The following is a 24,088-nucleotide window of genomic DNA, read 5'->3' as shown; positions in this document are numbered from 1 at the left end:
CTCAAGCCCTGACCCACACCTCGCCCACCACACTGTGCAAATGAAGGCAGGGATCACAGTGGGCTGGGGTATCCATTGTTATAACTCATGGCAATTTTCTGGAGTGAGTTACAATGGAAATTTCTGGTGCAGGGATAGCAGAAAGATTTATGAAGAGGCCACAGTTTTTCATAAATCTCCCGTTCTCTGTGCAAGTGTTTATTAAGACTGGTCTAGCAAGAGCTCTTACCCGAGGTGCACCATTAGAATGTATTTGATGCATTTTGTGACTGCAGGGCCAGTATTAGTAATTGTAGAACATTTTCTTCTGCTCTTATTATCTTACAGAGTGGTTATATGGACATAATGGACATGATCTCTATATAATATTACTAGCAGTGATTCTAGTGACGGAGGTATGGCTGTGACTACTTCGAAGTCATCTTCACAAAAACAGCTATTCATGAACAGTTAATGCTGTATGAGCATGGGGAATTTCATGAATATCAATTTTAGAAAGACAGGGGGACAACTGTTGAGACCCCACAGATCAGGCAGCTCCGTGAATTGTCTAACATGCTTTGTTTAGTAGTTATCGATACTTCAGTGATATCCCATAAATTTGACGTCATTTTTGGAGTCTTTTTGGATTCCATCCACCAATATATGCCGATTTCTGTATGTAGAAAGGCATCCAAAAAGTAAAGAGAGCTTTATATGTTGTTTTAAATTGCTAAAATGGGATCCTATGGGTGACAGATGCCACAGTATGCCTACACACTGGCATCTGTCAGACGCATACATCGAGAAATCCTCCCGAAGCAAAAGTCCTAATTCTGATGTTCACTTTAACCTTAGTAATACATTTCACAGGGGATTAGACCCGTCTGATTTAGAACGGTGCAGACTGTTATTAACATGCAGCCAGTTAGTAGTATATTCTGCAAGTGGTGTTTTTCATCCATTTTCTCCGAATAAAACAAATGGTCTTTGATCTGAGGCCTGGAACTTATCCTATCCATCTAGAGACTTAAAACCGGCAGAATATTGACAAATTGATTCTGCAAATTCAATCAACTCCTTTGAAGAGCAATCACACAAACAATCCATTGATGAAAAGGGGGCAGCATTTCCCTCCTTATTTGCACATTGACTGTACTATATCTGGACACATTTCTGACTGGTTCATGTTTAATATTAGAATTGTTAGAGCAAAGAAAAAGTCATATTTAACAACTACAGAACAGAACGGTAAGAGTGTAGAGATGTGGCTTCCTGGTCAACTTTGAAGCTTTGTGGATCAAGGTTGGTCACTTGGATGATGCCATCCTCTAAGCGGAGACATTCATAATGCTTATTTCAACAGATGCATTAAGTCAATTTATTTCAAGGCTATATCTGTGGCATTTAAAGAGACTACACATGTATTTACCAGACACAATTGAAATGTATTAAGGTTGAAATGTATAAAAAGGTCTCCGCAAATCTTAATTTTAGAAGGTTGAAAAACATTTTAACAGCTTGTACTGAAAATACCCTGAAGAACAAATAATATTTCAAATGTAACAGAAGAAATAACTAGGGACCAGCAAATCCATTTGGATCTAACTGGATTCATCCAAAATTTTTCAAATTTTGGATTTGACCTGACGCCAAAATTATTGGGTTCCGTCACCCATACAACGTTATTATACTCTGGAGTCTTGTCAGACTGTAATAAGAGAAGCCTCAAAGGAAGTGAGTAAAAAGAATAAACAGTTATACCCACCATATGTCCAGCAATGTAAGGGCAGCAGCACTCCACCAGGATCCTGCCATGCGGGAGCTCTCCAGCAATGTAAGCGCAGCAGGACACCACCAGGATCTTGCCATGCGGGAGCTCTCCAGCAATGTCAGGGCAGCAGGACACCACCAGGATCCTGATATGTGAGAGCTCTCCAGCAATGTAATGGCAGCAGGACACCACCAGGATCCTGATATGTGGGAGCTCTCCAGCAATGTAAGCGCAGCAGGACACCACCAGGATCTTGCCATGCGGGAGCTCTCCAGCAATGTCAGGGCAGCAGGACACCACCAGGATCCTGATATGTGGGAGCTGTCCAGCAATGTAAGGGCAGCAGGACACCACCAGGATCCTGCCATGTGGGAGCTCTCCAGCAATGTAAGGGCAGCAGGACACCGCCAGGAACCTGCCATGCGGGAGCTGTCCAGCAATGTAAGGGCAGCAGGACACCACCAGGATCTTGCCATGCGGGAGCTGTCCTGTAATGTAAGCGCAGCAGGACACCACCAGGATCTTGCCATGCGGGAGCTCTCCAGCAATGTAAGGGCAGCAGCACTCCACCAGGATCTTACCATGCGGGAGCTGTCCAGCAATGTAAGCGCAGCAGGACACCACCAGGATCCTGCCATGCGGGAGCTCTCCAGCAATGTAAGGGCAGCAGGACTCCACCAGGATCCTGCCATGCGGGAGCTCTCCAGCAATGTAAGGGCAGTAGGACTCCACCAGGATCTTGCCATGCGGGAGCTGTCCTGTAATGTAAGCGCAGCAGGACACCACCAGGATCCTGCCATGTGGGAGCTCTCCAGCAATGTAAGAGCAGCAGGACACCACCAGGATCCTGCCATGCGGGAGCTCTCCAGCAATGTAAGGGCAGCAGGACTCCACCAGGATCCTGCCATGCGGGAGCTCTCCAGCAATGTAAGGGCAGCAGGACTCCACCAGGATCCTGCCATGCGGTAGCTGTCCAGCAATGCAAGGGCAGCAGGACTCCACCAGGATCCTGCCATGCGGGAGCTCTCCAGCAATGTAAGGGCAGCAGCACTCCACCAGGATCTTACCATGCGGGAGCTCTCCAGCAATGTAAGGGCAGCAGGACTCCACCAGGATCCTGCCATGCGGTAGCTGTCCAGCAATGTAAGGGCAGCAGGACTCCACCAGGATCCTGCCATGCGGTAGCTGTCCAGCAATGTAAGGGCAGCAGGACACCACCAGGATCTTGCCATGCAGGAACTCTCCATCAATGTAAGGGCAGCAGGACACCACAATGTTTCACCCAGATTTACCGGCTTGAACTTCGTGCTGGGAGTGAGACTCTTAGCAGTACAGTTATCTATGATGCTAGGAGTCCCTGTCTCCCAGCGATATACTATCCCGTACTGTAAATGATACGGGACAGTATGTCACTGGGAGGTAGGGACACCTAGCATAATAGATAACTGTACTGCTAAGAGTCCCACTCCCAGCACATAGTTCAAGCTAGTAAATTTGGATAACACACAGATTGTGTTTTACAGGAGTACTGCCCTCCATAAAGGTACTTTTTTTTTCTTTAAACTTCGGGGGAGGGGGGTGCTATAACTAAGAGCAATGCGATCAGAGTAAATCGTAGGCATTAGCTCCAGGTCTCTGCTGTACATTACAGTGAAGATCAGGTGCCTTTAGTGGCCGCTCTGTTAACCCCTTCCCGCCGATGGCATTTTTTGATTTTCGTTTTTGACTCCCCTCCTTCTAAACCCCATAACTTTTTTATTTCTCCGCTCCCAGAGCCATATGAGGTCTTAATTTTTGCGGGACAAATTTTTCTTCATGATGCTACCATTAATTATTCTATATAATGTACTGGGAAGCAGGAAAAAAAATCAGAATGGGGTGTATTTGAAGAAAAAATGCATTTCTGCGACTTTCTTACGGGCTTTGGTTTTACGGCGTTCACTGTGCAGCCAAAATGACATGTCCCCTATATTCTGTGTTTCGGTGCGGTTCCAGGGATACCAAATTTATATGGTTTAATTTACATTTTGACTCCTAAAAAAATTCCAAAACTGTGTTAAAAAATTTTTTTTCTAAAAGTCGCCATATTCCGACGTATTATACGTAAGTGTACGGGGATGCATAGGGCGTCTTTTTTTGCGGGGCCGGGTGTACTTTTTAGTTCTACCATTTTCGGGAAATGTTATTGCTTTGATCACTTTTTATTCAAATTTTTATCAGAATCAAAACAGTGAAAAAACGGCGGTTTGGCACTTTCAACTATTTTTCCTGCTACGGCGTTTACCGAACAGGAAAAATATTTTTATAGATTTGTAGAGCGGGCGATTTCGGACGCGGGGATACCTAACATGTATATGTTTCACAGTTTTTAACTACTTTTATATGTGTTCTAGGGAAAGGGGGGTGATTTGAACTTTTAATTCTTTTTATATTTTTTTTAACTTTTTTTTTATTTTTGCATTTATTAGACCCCCTAGGGGTGTTGAACCCCAGGGGTCTGATCACTAATGCAATGCATTACAATGCTAATGCATTGCAATGCATTGCAAAAAAGCATCCTTTCTGCTATCTCCTAGATCTTATCTGAGGAAGGTCTAATATGACAGAAACGTTATGGTCACTGAAATGATCTAGTGCTTTCTTTATGCTTTACAAACCAATTTATCCAATTCATGGCGTATATGTACCAATAAATTTTCACTTTTCACATGCATACGGTGTGCAGCAGCATTAATCTACATGGGAGCCTGTACAAGGCTCCCGGCTGTCATGGCAACGGGACGTCAGCCCTGGAGCATGCTCCAGGAGCCGGCGATCCCGGCCAAAATGACCGCGGCGCCGGAGGGGTTAATGCCTCCGATCGGTCCGGGGACCGATTGGAGGCATGAGAGCCGGTTGTCTACTGCTTAAAGCAGTAGACACCCGGCGGCTATGGCGACCGCCATAGTTACAGACCCGACATGCGCCGTACTATTACGGCGCATGTCGGGAAGGGGTTAATTAGTGGCTTCCTGTTAATTTTAAGAGCTGTTCCTTTCACCTCAAATTCCTCTCCACTTTTCTGCCCTTGGCTTTTTGCCATGGTGTTTACTAGCCAATTAGCTAACATGAATGGGACTAAGCAGTAGTCTCCTGCCGCGGCTGAAACAGCCTTGAAATCTGCGGCAAGATCAAGTAAGACGCTTTGGTCCCTTTAAGTGTTAAGTCCCATCTTTCCAAAGACGTCTTCTTTAGATTGAGGCCCCACATTGCGGAAACACAGCTTTTTTTGTTGCAGATTTTGCTGCGTCTTTTTGAGCCAAAGTCAAGAATGACTACAAAAGGAATGGGAAATATATAGGAAGTTCTTATACGTGTCCCTTCTGCTCAATCCACTCCTACCTTTGGCTCAAAAAAAAAGCAGCAAAATCTGAAATAAAAAAGCTGCCTTTCCGCAACGTGGGGTTTCAGCCTTCTTCTTCATTGCAGCTCCATTCTCATGAAAATCAACTTTTTATTTTTATTCAAATTAGCTTTAAAAGGCTTTAGAGGAGTTTCTTCTTCTGCTGGGGCCTCACTCTCTTTACTAGATCACTGCCCCTAACTACTGCCCAGTAGAGATGAGCGAGTACTGTTCGGATCAGCCGATCCGAACAGCACACACGCATTGAAATGAATGGAAGCACCTGGTACTTCCGCTTTGATGCCGGCCGGCCGCTTAACCCCCCGCGTGCCGGCTACGTCCATTCATTTCAATGCGTGCGTGCTGTTCGGATCGGCTGATCTGAACAGTACTCGCTCATCTCTACTGCCCAGCTCTTGCCCCATTGCTTGAGTGACATCTAACACTTTGTCTGCACCTGCAGTTGCAGTTATCTAGAGCGGTCGCTAGAAGCAGATACACCTGTAAAGCCCTTTTCAGATAATTTGCATATTCACGTAAATGAAGATTCAATGTACAATAAGGTTAAGGTGCCACGATGAGGAAACACAGTTCTTTTTTTGTTGCAGATTTTGCTGCGGCTTTTTGAGCCAAAGCCAAGAATGGCTATAAAAGGAATGGGAAATATATAGGAAGTTATTCTTCTTCCTTCTGCTCAATCCACTCCTGGCTTTGGCTCAAAAAAACTGCAGCAAAATCTGCAACAAAAAAAGCTGCATTTTTGCAATGTGGGGCTTCAGCCTTAAAGGGATTCTACCATTAAAACACATTTGTTTCCCGTTGACACATAGGAATAGCCTTAAGAAAGGCTATTCTTCTCCTACCTTCATGAAGAGGACGTTCCTGAAGAAGATGAAGGCGTTTCTGGAGAGTTCTCTCGCAGTATTGGGGACGCCCCCAGTGCTGTTTGAGCGTTGGGGCCCACCCCCAGTGCTGCAAAAGAACTCATTTGGTTACCGACGAAAATTGGGATTTCTATGGAACGGCAGCGCGGAGAAGACATCTAAAGGTAGGAGAAGAATAGTCTTTCTTAAGGCTATTCCTAAGTGTCAATGAGAAAAAAATGTGTTTTAATGGTAGAATCCCTTTAAAGTCTACCGCTCTTAAGTCCACTCTGGCCTCTTGTTCTCTTTGGATGATTGCCTGTTTTGTGGCCCTGCGTGGCCTCTTTTGCTATATTAGGGGTGTTCTGCTTTCCTTTTTTGCGTTTTTGTTTATCTCTGTTGAAAATTCTCTAATAAAAATTGATTACACCTAGTCTACCGCTCATCCTGCAAAACACAAGCCCTCACAAATGTTACATCCGGCTGAATGAAGGAGTGCTAACAATTCTGATGGCGTTCAGGGCCAAAGGGGTTATTGCGCAATGAAGAGACTCACATTTTACGCCATCTATATTTCTATGGTATATATATGATTGCAATAAAGAAAAAAAAAATAGGCCTTTTTTCCCATGTGATTGTTATGGGTTAAAGAGCTGCGCGCCGTCTTGTAGTACTGACCCTATAGCACTACAGCCATATGGTGCCTCAGTAGACCACTAGGCGTAAATAATATGACATGCACTAGTGAGCCCCGGAGCAGCTGATCTCCCCCACTCCTGACTGCCCCCCATCATACTCCAACCAGCTCCCTCCATATTTCTGTTAACTGTAGCCTCAGACACGGCCACTTCCAAAACCTCAATTTAGAAATCGCAGCCGTTTCCCCTGCCGTCACATAACTGCTATGTGATTCTATAGAGACTCCACGTCATCCACATAAGCAGACGGCAGCTGCAGACCCTATAGCACGGCTTCCTAGAATGCACTGCGGGCGGCGCAGGCGCAGTGCTCTGGCATATTAGCGTGGCAGGTCGGCAGTGCGCAGCCGCAGTCCCACGTGTTTCCCGGTGCTGCTGAGCCCTGCTGTGCGGGAGGCCCCGGCTTTTGGTCCTGTACACATTGGCATCATCATGTTACCGTTCTCATTGCGGCGCCTGGCTCAGGTGAGTGACGGGGGACACGTACATAGCAGTGACACTGGGGCTGCAGGGGGCAGTATAGCTGACATATGTCTATACAGTATATACAGCCTGCGGACATGGCAGTGTTCATACATGCAGATCACTGAGAATGCAGCAGTGCTAGAAGCCGGGCAGACCTTGTCACCTGTGCAGGGCTCTTAGGGCTTTGCAATTATGTAACTAATCTATTTAGTGTATGAAGTGATGGCACCTGTGCTGTGTACTGCGCTCTGGAATATGTCAGTGCTATATACAGGATACAAGTTTATAGGACATCTGCTTGTGCACAGTTTTTGGGGGATTTTTTAGATGTTCTATTATTGTGACTGATCAGACTCTCTCACACTGTAACATTTACACTTTATCCGTGCAGGTGACCCTAGTGCACATCTCTCCTACATATACTGAAGCGTGTGCTAGTACTATTACAGTAATGGCTATTAAACATGGAGAGCGGGTGTAGAGGGGACATGTATGTCCAGGGCAACTATCAGGTCACTTATAAAGGAATCTATGAACGATGTGCGGTGACTTCTGACTGTCACGTGTAGCTAATCCACTTCTCTGCACTGACTTAGATACTTCTCTGCCATTCTATCTCACTGTGAGGCGGCTGCTGATCTAGTCTGAGGCCTCATGCACATGACTATGCTATCTGTCTTTATGGATCTGTAATCACATCATACAATATGGACCCTTTCACCTCTGTGGCCATATGCACACGTTTTTTTTAACAGCTCTGTCTGGGTCGTAGGACTGAGCTGCAAAATATGGAGTCTGTCTTATTCCTGCCCAGTTATGCAGTCTTGTGTATTCAAGCGATAAGATCTCTGAAAACACGAGTTGTACATGGATGCCATCCTTGTGCTGTCTATTTAATTTTCGGATCAGCACATGACTATGGTGGTAGCCATGTGATATTCAGCCTTATAGGTTCATCATCAGGAAGGGGAGGGAATGGGGCATAGTCACTGCTGAAGTCTATATTTTGCTGTTTGTTAGAAGTTTTCACACTAAAAATGGCGTTTAACTATAGACTGGATGTTTCTGTGCGCCTTTCCATTAAAGTGCCTGGGTTAAAGAAATATTCAAAAGATATATACCCACTAATGGTGCACAAGTTCAGGATCTCTTTCCTGCTCGATCCTGCATATGTTGGGAGATTTCATAGTCATGTCGACCTCATTAGATGCTGGAGCTCGTACTCTCTGAGGCTTGGTTCACACTGGCGTTTCAACTACGTTCGGGGCTTCCAGCCCTGAATCCAATTGAAGAATGCATTTTTTGGGGGCAGAAACCTGGAGGACCCATTATAGTCTATGGGGCTGCGGGAGGTAACCGCTTCTTAAGTGGATTAGGTTTATATTTCTTGGGTCCCCAAGTGCAACCAAGGAAGAGAAGGTTGAACTCCAGTGTGAACCTAGCACGCTCTGTATCAGCTGTTTGATGTGGCTGCCGACCAACCGTCCGTTCATTGTTTACATCAGGTCTCGGTGCTGGCATTATACTCTTTTAGAGCAGCCGATACAACTCGCGTAGCTTTCTAAGTACAAGCACAGCTGGGGTGTTGCGACTTGGATCTTTGGTAACCTTAAACTTAAGCCCCCCCCAAAAAAAGCCTTCTTAGGCTAAGGCCCCATGTTGCAGAAATGCAGCTTTTTTTGTTGCGGTTTTTTGAGCCAAAGCCAAGAATGGCCACAAAAGAAATGGGGAGTATATAGGAAGTTCTTATACTTCTATCTTTTGCTCAATCCACTCCTGGCTTTGGCTCAAAAAAAACGCAGCAAAATGTACAACACAGAAAGCTGCGTTTCTGCAATGTGGGGCTTCAGCCTTAAGCAAGTTTCTCATCTTTACGCCACTCACTGGTCATTTTATGATCCGTAGTAACGGCGTTTGTTTGGCTTTGTCTCCATGACCTAATGTATCTCAGAGCTGTGGATTTGCCGTTTTTCATTCCTTTTAGTCACTGAAATCTCACAGCTACCAGAGCCCGTGTGTCATGTTCAGATGTAGTTTTTGTTTTTTTGTTTTTTGTAAATGTAGATTGTGAGCCCCATATAGGGCTCACAATGTACATTTTTCCCTATCAGTATGTCTCTTTCTTTTTTGGAACATGGGATGGAAATCCATGCAAACGCGGGAGAACATACAAACTCCTTGCAGATGGTTTTTTGCCCTTGGGATTTGAACACCAGAACTCCAGCACTGCAAGGCTACAGTGCTAACCACTGAGCCACTGTGTGGCCCCGTTCAGATGTAGTTTATGACACAGCTGACCTCAGACTGGCCACTGAGACATGTGTGTTTAGCATCTACGTTTTGTCCCTTTTTTTTTTTTTTTTTTTAACAGATTGAGTCCTTGAAAAATGTATTATCCCATAGACTTCTCTCTATGGGTAAAGTCTTAAGCGCAAAATGGACAAAAATAGGAAATTCCCTAAAAAAGAAAGACTGGTCACAAGGATCTGATTAAAAAGAATTAAATTAAATCGATAAGTGTTCTATCTATGAAAAAAACAGTTTTAGATTGGTCGGGGCCTGTCAGATGGATCAGCTGTTTCTCCCTGACAGCACAATCTATTGTGCTCACTTTCCATGCTTTTAAGGGGGTTTCCTGCCTCAAATTGAATTTTCATGTGAATGACCTAGCTACAATCAGTATGAGGTCGGACACTCTGACACACCCTGCACAGATCAGCTGTTGCAGAACCCTCCAGGTGCCAGAAGTTGCTAGTGAACAATCAGTGTGTGCAGCACCACTCCTATTCATGTAGTAGGAGTTGCCCTTCCGTTCTCGGGACCACCACCATGGAAAGCACAAGGCTGCTGTACTACGTTTGCAACTGCTGATCTATATGGGGTCCAGATGCTGAGCGATCACATATTGATGACCTATCCTTTGTATAGATCATCACTATAACTACTCCTTTTGAGGCCTTAACACTCCTTTAGGCCAGGGCCCCGCATTGCGCAAATATGGCATTTTTGCTACTGTGACAAAAAATGCTGCGTTTTACAGAGTTTGCAAAGTGTATGAGATAGTGGCTAATCCCATCTATACGTTGCATTAAAAAAAACTGCAACAGAAATGCTGTGACTTCAAAAAAGCAAGGATTTGTAAATCGCAGCATGTCAATTATACGTACGGAAATGATGGTGTTTTCCTTATAGGTATAATAGAGGCAGAATGTCCGCAGCGGTCTTTTCGGCTGCAGCTCGCTATGCGGGTCCTTTAGTCTTCGTTGCAGAAACAGATTTGAAATGAAATGTCGTCTTTGAATAGCACATCAGGCACCAAAACTACTTATGCGTATTACTCAGGAATGGTGGGGGCTAGAGAAAAAATTCCAACATGTGCTGGAATCTGTGGAGTTTAACAGATGCAAAAAAACGACCAACACTTTTTCCATTGAAGTCTATTGGACAACAGCTGCAGTGCTCCCTATGGTCACTACTAACAGTATAGCGAGTGAGCACTATAGATTGAACTGGCATGGGGAAACAGTTGAGGTGTGTTGAGTTGGGTGTCCCAGCGCTCATCTCTTTAATGTATTTTATACTGCTTTGCACATGTCCGTCTTTGCGTCTGTGCAGAATAAAACGGTTTCACAGGGGAGAGGCTGTACATGAACACCGGCAGTTTTCTTTAAAAACCCATTGAAATTAATGGGTTTTCAAACTGACTGCCGTGCCCAAGCTGTTTTCCATGGGTTTTCATCGGACCGCAGCGCAAGTATGAATGCCCTCCAAGCAGGTAGAATCCCACAACCCCTTATTGCTTTATGCTCTGCCCATTTCTATCCGCATGACTATATGACATCCTACAGCAGTAGCCCTTTGTAATGAGCTGGCGCTGAACCTATAGCCCACGAAGAACGCTTTTGTACATCATAAGAGCAGGCGCAGAGTATTTAGTCAGTAAATTGGTCACATGTGATGATGAAAGAATTAATAACGATTTCCTGCTCTTCTGGCGCGCTGCGTCTTCCACAGTCTGCTGCGTTGTTGATTCTGCCTGCCATTGGCATAAGGGTTAATAATAATAATGGTAATACCTGAGTAGCACTCACAAGCAGAATTGGCATAGTGTTATGTGCTGGAGTAAGTGGCTGGAAATGGGTTTATTATGAGCTCTTCAGAGACACGGCACGCTCCGTTGACTTTATAGCCCAATTTTGTTGGCTTTGTACCTTGCAGCTGTGTATGTATGTCTGCACATCTCTTGCATAAAAGTCATTTTCCAGCAGCCACAGCTGGCCGGCCCCAGTGTAACTGCTCTGAGTGTGTATTTTCTTATTATCTAGAAGCGCTGGACCTTGATTGTTAGTACATGGTCCCTGGGAGGGAGGGGGGGGAAATAGCGGAGCAGACGCTGCACCAAGTCATTGAGCTGAAGAAGTAAACACAGGCCTTGCTATTATTCTTTGGACTTGAACTCTGTTACGGCTCAAATGAAAGGATTTGCTGATGTTGAAACGTGCCTTGTTTGCAGAGGCGTTCTGTCAATAAGTAGCCATCGATAGCGGTGTGACATGGCGGCTTCATGTGATTGGTCGTCGCTCAGGAGGCCTGTGTGAATTGGGTGTTATTTGGTACATTACAGAAAATTACTTTAGACTAAAATTTTGCAACATGGGAGCAGAAATTTGGATCTAAAAAGTGTTGACTAAAGTATCACAGATACAATCTAACAGCGGGGGAGCAGCAATAGGAACTCCTCTAAGGCCTTATTCACACGTCTTTGTTTTAGATAGTGTAAGCAAAACCAGTAGAAAAAAGAGAACGTGTGCAAATCTTTCCATTATACCGTATCGTGGTGTAAATTCTACTTTTCGCTTACAAACACTGCCGTGAATAAGGACTAAGTTGTTTGTGATGTTGCAGACTAGAAGCGATCCAAGGTCGTCATCCTGCTAGAGAAGCAATGAATGTGCACGGTGTATAAGTCAGGATCAAAAGGTTGTCCTGTTTATAACATGTAATCTTTATCCTCGAGATTGGGAACCAGTATCTGTTTGCTAGCAGAAAAAGGGACCATTGAAGTCAATGGGAGTTTTTTATTTTTTTTTGTTTGTTTTTTTCAGCGCTGAAATTCCACACCAAATTCCTCACCTTTTCTCCTCTGTGTGAATGGACCCTAAGGGCTTGCTCACCCTTGTTGACTATTATTTATTTTGATGTTTGACACCTTGTGCTATTCAGGAGAGGTTTGCATCTTGTTCTATGGATAGGTGATTTCATGCTTGTGAGGGTGGGTTCACACCAGCGTCCGGTCTCCACTTTAGGCAATCCTGCGGGTTTCCATCTTCTGCATCAAGGAACTGGACAGGGGACGGAAACCCGGCAGTCAGTTTTCAAACCTATTCACTTGAATGAGTTTGCAAAGTGACTGTCCGTGAGCGTCTTGTGCCTCTCCGCAGTGAAACCATTTTTTTTTAAACCTGACTCAAAGTCCTGGATGTCCAACTTTGTGTCTGGTTAAAAAAAACGGTGGTGCGAACCCGATCTTAAAGGGATTCTATCATTAAAAAAAATGTTTTAATCTAAAGGCATGTAGGAATAGTCTTTATAAAGGCTATTCATCACTTACGCTTATCTTGAACGTCCGCGCTGCCGTTTTTGAATTTCTCTTTATGCTAGTTGTGCTCAGAAAGCACATGGGGCATTCTCCTTGGGCTTTTAGCACAGCCCTGTCTTTCATTCAGCGCCGCCTTTCTTCTGCTCCTTCGGCAATTCTCCTAGTCTTACGGGAGACCACTGCAAAATGGCCGAGGATACTGCCGACTGTGAATATTTGTCGGCCATTTTGTGGTGGTCTTATGTAGGAGGGCACCGTAAAATGGCGGCACTGGATGAATAAGGCTGTGCTCGGAGCCTAACCTTTTATAAAGGCTATTCCTAAAGGCCTTTAGTTTAAAACGTGTTTTTTAGTGATGGACTCCTTAATGATAGTTGTGTTTTCCTTCACGCTGTGTATAGTGATCTTTACGTCTGGATGGACACACATGACAATGTATAAAGTCAGCATTAACTATTATCTGTCACCATCTTGACAGTCGGAAAGCTACTCCCTGGGCTTCATATACTGTCATTGTGGATAATGCAGAGCAAGCAGATGATATAATCTCCATACTGTAGTATATATAATTAGCTGGCCTGACCTTGTTGTGTAAGTTACTTTATGTAACACTAGCACTTTTTTTCAGGTTACATATTACAAGATTCCTTTTTTTTACCTTTGTTGAACTTTTTTCTTCCCCCTCTTATCACCACTTTTTGCAGCTTCTAGTCAGCTGTTATGTAAAGGTCGAGCTGTTTCTTAGATCACTAATCTATAGGAGGAATGTAATGGCTTCTGTATAGGCACGATTCAGCTGATGCAATTTAGGGAGAGCGATTTCATCATCCCTCCAGATCCTGTACGCTGGGGGGGAAGCGGAGGTGATTACTGAGCGAGCATGAGCGTGCCATGTTACACTGAGCCTCTCTGTTCCTGGTCTGGGTCATAAGCTTCTAGATGCTGAGCTGCAGGCACTTGCCAACTATAAAGTTTCTAAAATTCTTATTTATTTTTATGTATTTTTCTTCTTCTTTTTGTGGTTTTGATCTGCAGGGTTAGTTGTCACTTAGTGTTAAAAACTCTCCCAAAGTAATATGTACAGAGAAATAACAGCTCCAAATCCAGGGCTCTCTGTGTACCTCACTAGGAGTCGGAGCCTGCAGTAATGCTGGATTTGGGTATAATGAAATGATGTGTTTTTGGCAACTTCAATACTGTTACATATCCTTGTTAAATATACTGTAGATGAGTAGAATTTCCCGATGTCTTCAGCTAGATACAGTATAAAGCGTCTGTATTTTAGTGTTCATATTATGGCTGCAAATCCCGGCTCTACCGTGGGTCTAGTAACATGAATAGGTTATGTTATCTGTGGTGCTGCAAACTTGTGTCTACTTTATGGCATTATGACCATCTAAAGGCTGCGCGAGCTAATTGTATATCTCTTTATTTCATTTTCTACAAGTTTTTGGGAAAAAAACTAGGATAACAGTAGTAAATGTTTTTCCAGTTAGGCTAAGGCCCCACGTAGCGGGCCATAGTGGAAAAAGTGTATAATTATACTAATTAACTTTATTAATATTCAGAAGTGTCAGTTTGTGGTCACTTTCCCATTTCTGTGACTCTATTATGACAGTGCCACAGAGAATAAGAAAGCAGATACAAAAAAACTTTTTCAGCTCACCGTAACATAACACAGTCACCGTGGGAAGCCCGGATATCAGGTGGACTACTCCTGGATCAATGCAGCAAAAGAATATAAAACACACTCCAGCTTCAACCCGGTGATGAAATCCAAAATTGCGATGAATATATAAAATTTAACTTTTATTTAGAAATCCATAAAAACGGTTTACATGGTCACCAATACAGCAGATAAATATCTAAACATAGCCACATATTTCGGGAACCAAATGTCCCTTCCTCTCGGCAGAATAAGAAGAGAATAAGTTTGTGATCACTGACTTAAATCTATTACCCCCCCCCCCCAAGCAAAGACAAGAATTGGGACCCACAAGTTTGTGACTGCTCCATGTGATGTCACCACCATTCCCTGTACTTTTCTTGGATTGCCAGGATAGCTATTGTTTGCAGCCCCATAGAAGTGAATAAAGTGCTGGCCACACATCTGAACCACCACTTAGTTCCCATGGAGTACATAGGGGGAATTTATGGGCCCTTGTTCTCTTACTTGCTGGAGATCCCAGTGGTTGTTACGCCCAGACATGAGACCCCTAGGACCTATCCTGTGTCAAATCCCCTCAAGATTTTACATGACTGACTACTGCTTATTTAATTTTCTATTCTAGCCTTTAAGAAGATGCTGCCATGTTCGTGCCCAGCATACAAAACCAGCATCGCAAGCTGGGAACCAGTTCTGGAACGGCCAGGAAAGTTTGGCTGAGAATGACCCTGAAATGTGGAACCTTGTACAGAAGGAAAAGGATAGGCAATGTCGTGGACTGGAGCTGATTGCCTCGGAGGTAAGCGTTTCTTTGGAGTTCACAATGAAAGGGGTTGCTTGACAATTTTAAAAATTGGCTAAAGGCAAAAAATTGTATAAAGGAACGCTCCAACGCATTCACACTACTGCAGCTATCCACCCTGGGGGTTTTGTGCTAAATCCCAGGAAACTGGATGGGATGGCTTGCCGGCGGTCAGCTTTAAAACCCAGTCATTTGAATGGGTTTTTAAAGGTGACTGCCGGGGTCAGTATGCGGCCCCTCTGCCTGAAAACTGTTTTTTTTGTACACTGACACAAAATAGTACATGCAGGGCTTTGTGCCCGTGCAAAAAAAAAAAAAAAACCTGTTTCCAGGTGGAGGAGCCGCATATCATGGACACCGGTGGTCACTTTTAAAAACCCATTCAAATGGATGGGTTTTAAAGCTGACTGCAGGCAAGCTGTTCCCTGTCCAGTTCCCTGGAGTTTAGGACTGCAACCCTGGGGTGGACAGCTGCAGTAATGTGAACCCAGCCTTAATTTTATACAGTTTTCTTAAAAGGAAATCTAAACTGTTTAGACAACTTTTACCAGATCAATTGGATCAAAATTATATAAAATGTCTGATATATATTTTTAAAATTGATCTTAAAGCTACTGTCTACTACCATAATAGATTACTGTACAAAGATTTATACAGCTTTCATCAAATGTTTTTTGTGGGTCAAGCCATTCATCACATATCCTTGAAATGGGTGATAATGTAAGATGGCTGGGACCTTGAGGATACGCCATCAATATAAGATTGGTGTGGGTCTGACTTGCTGACAGCTGTCTGAAGGGGCCGTGGTGTGATTCCGCTCCCACAGCCTGTTTTTTATGACTCTGACGTCATGGCCTTAAAAGCGCCATGTCCCATAAAAGTGAAAGGGGATGAGCACCCTAGCAACATAATTTATGGCCCTGTGCCTGATATACACAGAAGAAGCTGCCGCACAAGGTTTAATCGTCTAACCATAGGGGTGTCCGTAGTCTGCCCCCACTGATCTGATACTGATGACTTATCCTAGGAATAATCATCAATACTAAACCCCTTGAACTCAGAAGAGTAGCAAATGATTTATCTGTCTGTATCAGACAAACAGAACACAGAGCTCACAAGAAATATCTTGAGATCAATTGGCTCAACTTATACTATGGTACTTGCTGGTGTATAAAAATAAAAATCTTCTATCAAGAAAATCGACAGCCCAAGCAAATTTACAAAGGTAAAATTCATTTTTATTGAAATTTTTACATAAAATGGATTCGATCTGTTTTATGTAAAAACTTTATACCATTTGTAGTTTTTGATAAAGGTAAATTCATAGCTTTGTAAATTGGTCTTGGCTGTCTGTGGTCTTGCTCTAGAAAAAAAAAATCTGCATTTAATGTGCAGTAAAGTAGAGTCTTCTGTTGCCTGCTTTCATCGATATCGGTGCTCTTATCATTTGAGATATGACCCTCCAAAAACGTTTACATACATATGTGGAAGTATTGTCGGTAATTTTTGGCTGCTCTTTTATGTGTATATAGATTTCATTATTTTCAGACATTACAATTTTTATTTTTTTATTTTTAATAGAATTTCTGCAGTCGAGCAGCTTTAGAAGCTCTTGGATCCTGCCTCAACAACAAGTACTCTGAGGGCTATCCTGGCAAAAGGTGAGCTGCAACACCCAAAATGGGATTCTCATGGGTTTGATGTAGGCGAAGTTCACACAGTTGCAGAATTTGAGTCGGTGATGGCGTGGTGCATGTGTATGTCTCCACTGTGTAGAAAAATACAGCTCTAGCTACAATTTATTAGCGATGCTTTTTTCTGCCGTCATGTGATGTATGTATATATATGTGTGTGTGTATATATATGTATATATATATATATATATATATATATATTATTGTGATATCTATCTATTAGTATTCATATGTGTTAGAAGGGTTTCCCTAGAGTTTAATAGTGTAGCTTTGTGATTCTTAACATTGTAAGAATTATGTACATTTGGTTGATAATAGTTACTTATAGAATTATTTGTTTCTAGTTTAGCCTGAAAGTTATTACATTTTATCCATTATTAGAGAAAAGGGAACCCTACTGATCCTTTGATCTGGAGTAGAGGGGCCCATATAATCTATTAGGGCTCGTTCACACGGAGTAAACGCGCCACGCAATGTGGCGCGTTTACGGGATGTGTACGCCGCATTTTTTTACGGTGCGCTCATACGCCGCGTTAACGCCGCGTGTACACTGCGTTAACGCGGCGTATGCGCACACCGTAAAAAAATACGGCGTACACGTCCCGTAAACGCGCCACATTGCGTGGCGCGTTTACTCCGTGTGAACGAGCCCTTAAGGTCCTAGTTGTTGAGACTAACTCTAACAAGGCTGGATCATAGTGCAAAAGTGGCAATAATCATACGCCCGCTTTTATAAAGCATTTGCCAGACAAATGTAAGATTTTATTAGTTGCTATGTATCCAAAAAATCCCCAAAAAAACAAATAATTGTGGCATGAGGCAATGTAACATTGTTCTACACACACACACACACACACACACACACACACACACACACACACACACACACACACCTGTCTATCTCTTTGAAGGTCTGTCCTCTTATCCACAAAAGTCCACGGTAGCTGTGCACAATACAGTACGTTAAAGGTGTATTCCAAAATGTATTTATATTAGGTCATAAATATCAGATTGGTGCTCATCTGGCACTTGCACGGAAAAGCTGATTGAAAAGGCCATAGTGCTTGGGCGAGCTCTTCTGAGTGACTGATGTTTCATGACCCTTCAAGCTGCTATGCCAGGCTCTGGTGCTTTGTCTGATATAGTATGTTGAAGGAGGTGCAACACGGTGTGGAGTGCTATGGCTCCTTCAATCATAAACGTACCCCTTTGAATATATTTGAGTTGAATAGTCTTCTATTACAGGCACATTGAACAGAATCGGAAGAACCTAATAAGGATTGGTCATTTACCAGTTTTCGTACTTTCCTGTGTTCTTTGTAATTCAGCTCCGCGCCAGTTTCAGTGGATGAAAACATTACTAATGTCCGGGGATGAAATCCTCTACAGAACTAATCTTGTTACATTGCTATGACTAGGCCATGATTGTATTCACTCTGAGCGCAGGCTGATACTTTACCTACACTGATACATTGTAGTAAATTGTTATGCTGCTGATGGGTTTAGTTCACAAAGGATTGTCTAGACTGGATGCAACAGTATCTGCACTTAAGCTGCGAGAAGTGTTAGGCCTGTACATCTCTTGATGCAAACACCAATGTTCCCATATCATGACGGTAGAAAGAGTTCTAGAGAGTGGAGATGTTTTATAATACAAGTTTCCTAATACAATAATACTTTCTGAGTATTACCAATGTATCCTTAGGAGAGGTCACCAGTATCAGATAGCTGGGCTCACTGTTCAGCTGTTTAATGGGGCAGCGATGCTCAACTCATTCCCTGTTTACTAGGCACCGTGATCTATATTGTAGCAGCCTTCTAGTGAATGGGACAGGGCAATGTGTAGTACCAAGCACTGTCACTACAGGGTTTACAGTTGTTTTGGGTAGCGCACAGAACAAAATTCTAGAGGATGAAGGGGAGGGGGATATAAAAAATATATATATATATATATATGTGTGTGTGTGTGTGTATAATATGTATAAAATATATACTGCTCAAAAAAAAAATACTCCAAATGACACATCCTAGATTTAAATGAATGAAATATTCTCATTGAATACTTCGTTTTGTACAAAGTTGAATGTGATGACAACAAAATCACACAAAAATCATCAATGAAAATCGAGTTTATTAATCAATGGAGGCCTAAATTTGGAGTCTCCCCCAAAATTAAAGTGGAAAAACACAGGCTGATCCATCTTTGATGTAATATCCTTTCAAACATGTCAAAATGAGGCTCAGTAGTGTGTGTGGCCTCCATGTGCCTGTATGACCTCCTTACAATACCTGAGCATGCTCCTGATGAGGTTGCAGATGGTCTCCTGAGGGATCTCCTCCCAGACCTGGACTAAAGCATCTGCCAACTCTTGGACAGTCTGTGGTGCAACGTGATGTTGGTGGATGGAGCGAGACATGATGTTCCAGATGTGCTCAATCGGATTCAGATCTGGGGAACGGGTGCCTTCATCTTGCAGGAACTGCTGACACACTCCAGCCACATGAGGTCTGCACATATGGTCTCACAAGGGGTCTGAGGATCTCATCCCAGTACCTAATGGCAGTCAGGCTACTTCTGGCAAGCACATGGAGGGCTGTGCAGCCCTCCAAAGAAATGCCACCCCACACCATTACTGACCCACTGTCAAACCGGTCATGTTGAAGGATGTTGCACACATCTGTGTCTGGGATTCCGTTCGGGGAGTCTGCTTGGGAACCCCCAAATGGAAAACTATACACATTAAAAAGTGGTTAGCTAAGAAATCACACGAACCCCATAGACTAAAATGAGGCCCGTGCTTTTTCTGCTCTGTGTCCACATGAATCTTGCGGAGAGAAGTACTGGAAGCAGCACTTTTCTCTCCGCATGATTCAAGCGGAAACCACACAGACCCTGTTATAGTCTTTGGGGCTTTTGTGATCTCTTAGCTAACCACTTTTTAAGAAGTATAGGCTTCCATTTTGTGTGTGTGGGGGGGGGGGGGTCCCCAAGCGGACTCTCTCCAAACGGAATACTGAATGCAGATTTGAACCGGGCCTTAGTGACAGTGTGTAGAAAAAAGCGTTCACAGCCCTGTGGTTTTTCTCGTGGTCTTAGTGCGAAAGAATTTTTTTCTTGTGCTACTACAGGTGCACGGATAACCATGGAATCCTGCCGGTGCAGGTGCCAATACAAAATTCAAAAAAATCCAATAGTAATCCAGCAACCAGTTTTGCATTAGATTAAAACATTATGTTTTATTAGTCCATTTAAAAAAAGTCTAGACTAAGTACGAAGTCTCTATAACAAAAACATCGAGTAGTACGGAGTGGAGTTAGATATAGTCCGCAATAGGGAAAATATTTGTTCAATATTTGGATATTCATTTGGTTAATGAGTAACATCATTCAGTAATACACATACTGACATGTACATTAATTTTCCATACGGCATCCTGTTAGTGGTATATGGAAAAGTTAAAATTAAATTTTTTTATTTTTTTTTTTGGGCAGTATTTATAATTTCATTTATATTACATTTACTATTTAAATATAAATTAGAAATTAACTATAATGAATAAATGTAAACTGTCGTGTTTAAAGTACTGAACAAAATTATCTTAGTAAAACACCACGATAGCCTCATAGTCAATTGAAAGGTAATACTCACCAGTAGGAAACAGAAGTTAAACCATTCCGGTCCAGTAGAAATATTCCTTCTACCTATAGTACGTACAAACAACACGATATTACCTGATATAAGTTTTAATATGTGATATCACATGACATAAGTAGTTACTGTGGTAACAAGAATCATGTGACCGGACAACATGTGATTCACGCAGTACGTACTAATGCACTAGGAGTGAAGGAATGGAGAACGCGAGTAGGAAATATGCGTATCAACTTCGTAACAGGTAGGGTATAAGGTTAAAAACCAGTTAATTTGTACATCAGTAGATCACGGGGAAAAATAAAACTCCGAGAATAGAATTTAGTGAGCATAATTAAATTGAGGGATACATAATAGAAATAACTGTTTAGGACAAACAAATGAGACTGGTATACGAGATCAATAGAACATGCTTTTAAATTTTAACACATTTTTTATTTTTCACTTTTTATTTATGTATGGTTTATATTTGTATGTTTTGTGTGTGTGTTAAATGTATGTACATGCATTCATGTTAGGTATGGACTAAGTGTGGGTTTGGGCCAGAATACGTCTGTGTCCAATTACAGCTAATTAACACTCAGTTAGGGAAGGTATAAATCATCTCCTTCTCACATTCAGTCTTTACTTCGCCATGAGGAAGGGGCTTGGACCCTGAAACGCGTAGGCGGTTAAGCATCGTGTGTCTATTGTCCTATGTAATCCGAACACGTTTTTTCATGTAAGTGCTGTGTCATTTTTTCATATTTATTGTCACTGGTTTTCTGTCAAAGCAAAGGAATTACCCTTTTTTTAAATGGACTAATAAAACATAATGTTTTAATCTAATGCAAAACTGGTTGCTGGATTACTATTGGATTTTTTTGACCTTAGTGACAGTCTTCGGTTCCGAGTTTGGTTTCTGAGGCACTCCTGGTTGAGTTTCTGACACTCTGTAGACCATAGAAAGGAATGGCTTTCATGGAAGTATCTATTGAGACAGCCTTGCACATTTTCTGTACCCGTTTTAGTGGTGATAAACTGCTACATTTTTAATTTATATTTGCAAATATATTTAACTTTTAATTTTCTACTAACTTAAATAAGGATGTGTTCATTGGAAAAACTTCGTACAGCTAAAGCTCCAGGGAAATGCTTGCTTTTCTGCAATGTGTGGATGAGAGTAACCAAATTTCCTTCACTTTGCTGTATTCCAAGCAACTGTTGTGCTTACAGTTTTTGTCCTATATTTATCAAAACATAATCTCACATAATTTGATTTATGTTGTGACAGATTTCTGACTGTATTTGTCCCTTTTGATGAACGTGTCAACCTAAAACAGTGAATTTTCACACTAGCTAAGAGTGCAGCACATTTTCTACACAAGGGTCTTTGTGGAGTAGAGATGTCGTCTTCTCATTTGCAAGTTTTTAAAAAAAAAAAAAAAAAAAAACTTGAGTTGCATTTCATAAATATGTCGAAATCATGAACAAGTAGCAAGCTGTGCTCTTTTATAAACTCTTGCATTGTGTAAATGGTCCATAAATACGTTGCACAGCAGATTAGACACTATTTTGGGATCTGACCTGGGTCACTCTGCCTCCTTTACGGTATTTACCACTAGTTACCTGTTGTATGGGGGCTGGCTATACTATAGTCTGCCAGTCCACTTAGCAGAGGAGGCAAGAGTGACCCAGGTGCTGGTTCAGATCACTTGAATTGGAGCCAGGACCAGCCCGGAGCCCCTAGATACAACCTCAAAAAAACAAACAAAAAAAACCTGGGATGCATAAGTAGTGTAAAAGTACTGCCTGGAAAACCATTTTAGGATGGGGCCCCACATGGCATAAATGCCGCAGTGTGAAAAAAAAACAAAACAAAAAAAGACGTTTTATAAAAATACTCACAACGGACACGCCGGGGTTTCCCTATTGGTATAATTGAAGCAGAAAGTCCGCAGAGGAGACTTGAAAGTGCTGCGGAAAGAAGATCCACGGTGCGTTGCTGCCATGTCTTTTTCTGCAGCGCCTTTTTGCTGCCGGACGCTACATGGGGCCTTAGCTGTAAAGGGGTTTCAGATCCTGTTAATAGAGAAGAAGTGTGTAGCCACTATAGGTGGGACCTTTGGGATCACCAGCGATCATGAGAACAGGGTCCTTAAGTGCTCCATTTTTATGTAATGGTGGTTCATGGTAATTGTAGTTCTGTGCCTGCTTTCAACATCACTGGGGTGTTCAAGCAAGCATTCATGCAAAATGGATTGGTGAGGAGTTCCAATGTTGGGGAAACCCATTTTAAGCAATATTTAACAATACTGAAATTGTAATGACTCCAGGTGACCTTTGTCTCTTTTTTTTTTTTTTTTCCAGATATTATGGTGGAGCCGAGGTGGTTGATCAGATCGAGTTGCTGTGTCAGCAAAGAGCATTGGACGCCTTCAAATTAGACTCCAAAAAGTGGGGTGTGAATGTGCAGCCATATTCTGGATCTCCAGCCAACTTTGCAGCCTACACAGCTCTGCTGCAACCACACAATCGTCTCATGGGGCTTGATCTCCCAGATGGAGGACAGTAAGTATACAATAATCACTGAAGAGACAATGTACTCTGGTAAAGTCATCTGTTACCTCTCCATACCTTTCGAGAAAAATAACTTTGACATCTTATGTAAATGAGGTAGTTTGTGCACTGGGGGATGGGCCCTGGGAGAACTGCTCGGCCGGCTGCTGAAATAGGATGGCTGATGTCATAGCAGTGCACAAGGTAGTGCAGGCAGGAGATGGAAGGGGTCAACAACTCTCTTAACCATTCGGGGCATTTTTGTGTGTGTTTTTTTTTTTTTTTTTTTTTTTTTTTTTTTTATTGCATTGCTTCCTCTAGCTGTAAGCAATGACCCAGTGTTCTCTGTTGAAGACAAATCTATTGGGTTTTCTTATTTACATACAGAAGAAATGTTGACTATACAAAGGGTCTTCAATTATGTGTAGCCTTGAATCAGTTTTTCATGTGCATTCATTCCTGTTGTCAATGACCTGTGTTGCCTTATACAAATGTTCATTCCTTACCTAATACATTAGCACTATTAGTCACCTGATAGTGTCACAAATTTTTGCATCATAAGAGTTAATCAAATGATTGTAAATTTGTGACACTTTTACTTAAAGAGATATTCCTATAGAAGAAGAAACCTGCATCAAAACATATGGTCAACGTTATATGGAATAGATCGCTATTAAAAATAAAGGAGAATCCAAATCTATTCTCTTATTTCTTACCCATGGTGTTAAGGATTTTGTCTCTGTGGTCGTTATATTCATGCCCACCAGAAGCTGTGAGATGGTGGAAACATGTATTTGACCCCTTGTCCTGCTTCTCCCTGCTTAGTACTTTGATTCTCTGCTGCTGAACATGTGCTAGAGCATTGCATAGAGAGCCCACTGCCAAGAGCAAGCGCCAGATTGCAGTGCACCCCTGGGAGATGTAGATGCTTGATAGTTACATGGTAATAGTATGTGCCTAGCCATAGACCAGAGCT

The 24,088-nt window shown here is 42.5% G+C and overlaps 1 protein-coding gene across 1 annotated transcript in view; it reads left to right on the top strand.

Moving 5' to 3' along the window:
* The first annotated feature begins 7,038 nt into the window (after positions 1 to 7,038).
* The window catches only part of SHMT2 (serine hydroxymethyltransferase 2), a 50,517-nt gene continuing 33,467 nt past the window's right edge, over positions 7,039 to 24,088 (top strand). Inside the window, exons 1-4 of the mRNA XM_075265745.1 lie at positions 7,039 to 7,161; positions 15,052 to 15,225; positions 16,810 to 16,889; positions 22,924 to 23,124. Coding sequence (XP_075121846.1) covers positions 7,129 to 7,161; positions 15,052 to 15,225; positions 16,810 to 16,889; positions 22,924 to 23,124 — 488 coding nt within the window. The 5' untranslated portion in view covers positions 7,039 to 7,128. The remainder of the gene's footprint in view (positions 7,162 to 15,051; positions 15,226 to 16,809; positions 16,890 to 22,923; positions 23,125 to 24,088) is intronic.

Source organism: Leptodactylus fuscus, chromosome 2, assembly GCF_031893055.1.
Source record: "Leptodactylus fuscus isolate aLepFus1 chromosome 2, aLepFus1.hap2, whole genome shotgun sequence".
Classification (NCBI taxonomy): Eukaryota; Metazoa; Chordata; class Amphibia; order Anura; family Leptodactylidae; genus Leptodactylus; species Leptodactylus fuscus.
Note: the sequence above shows the minus strand (reverse complement) of the source record. Positions and strands in the feature narration are given on the sequence as shown.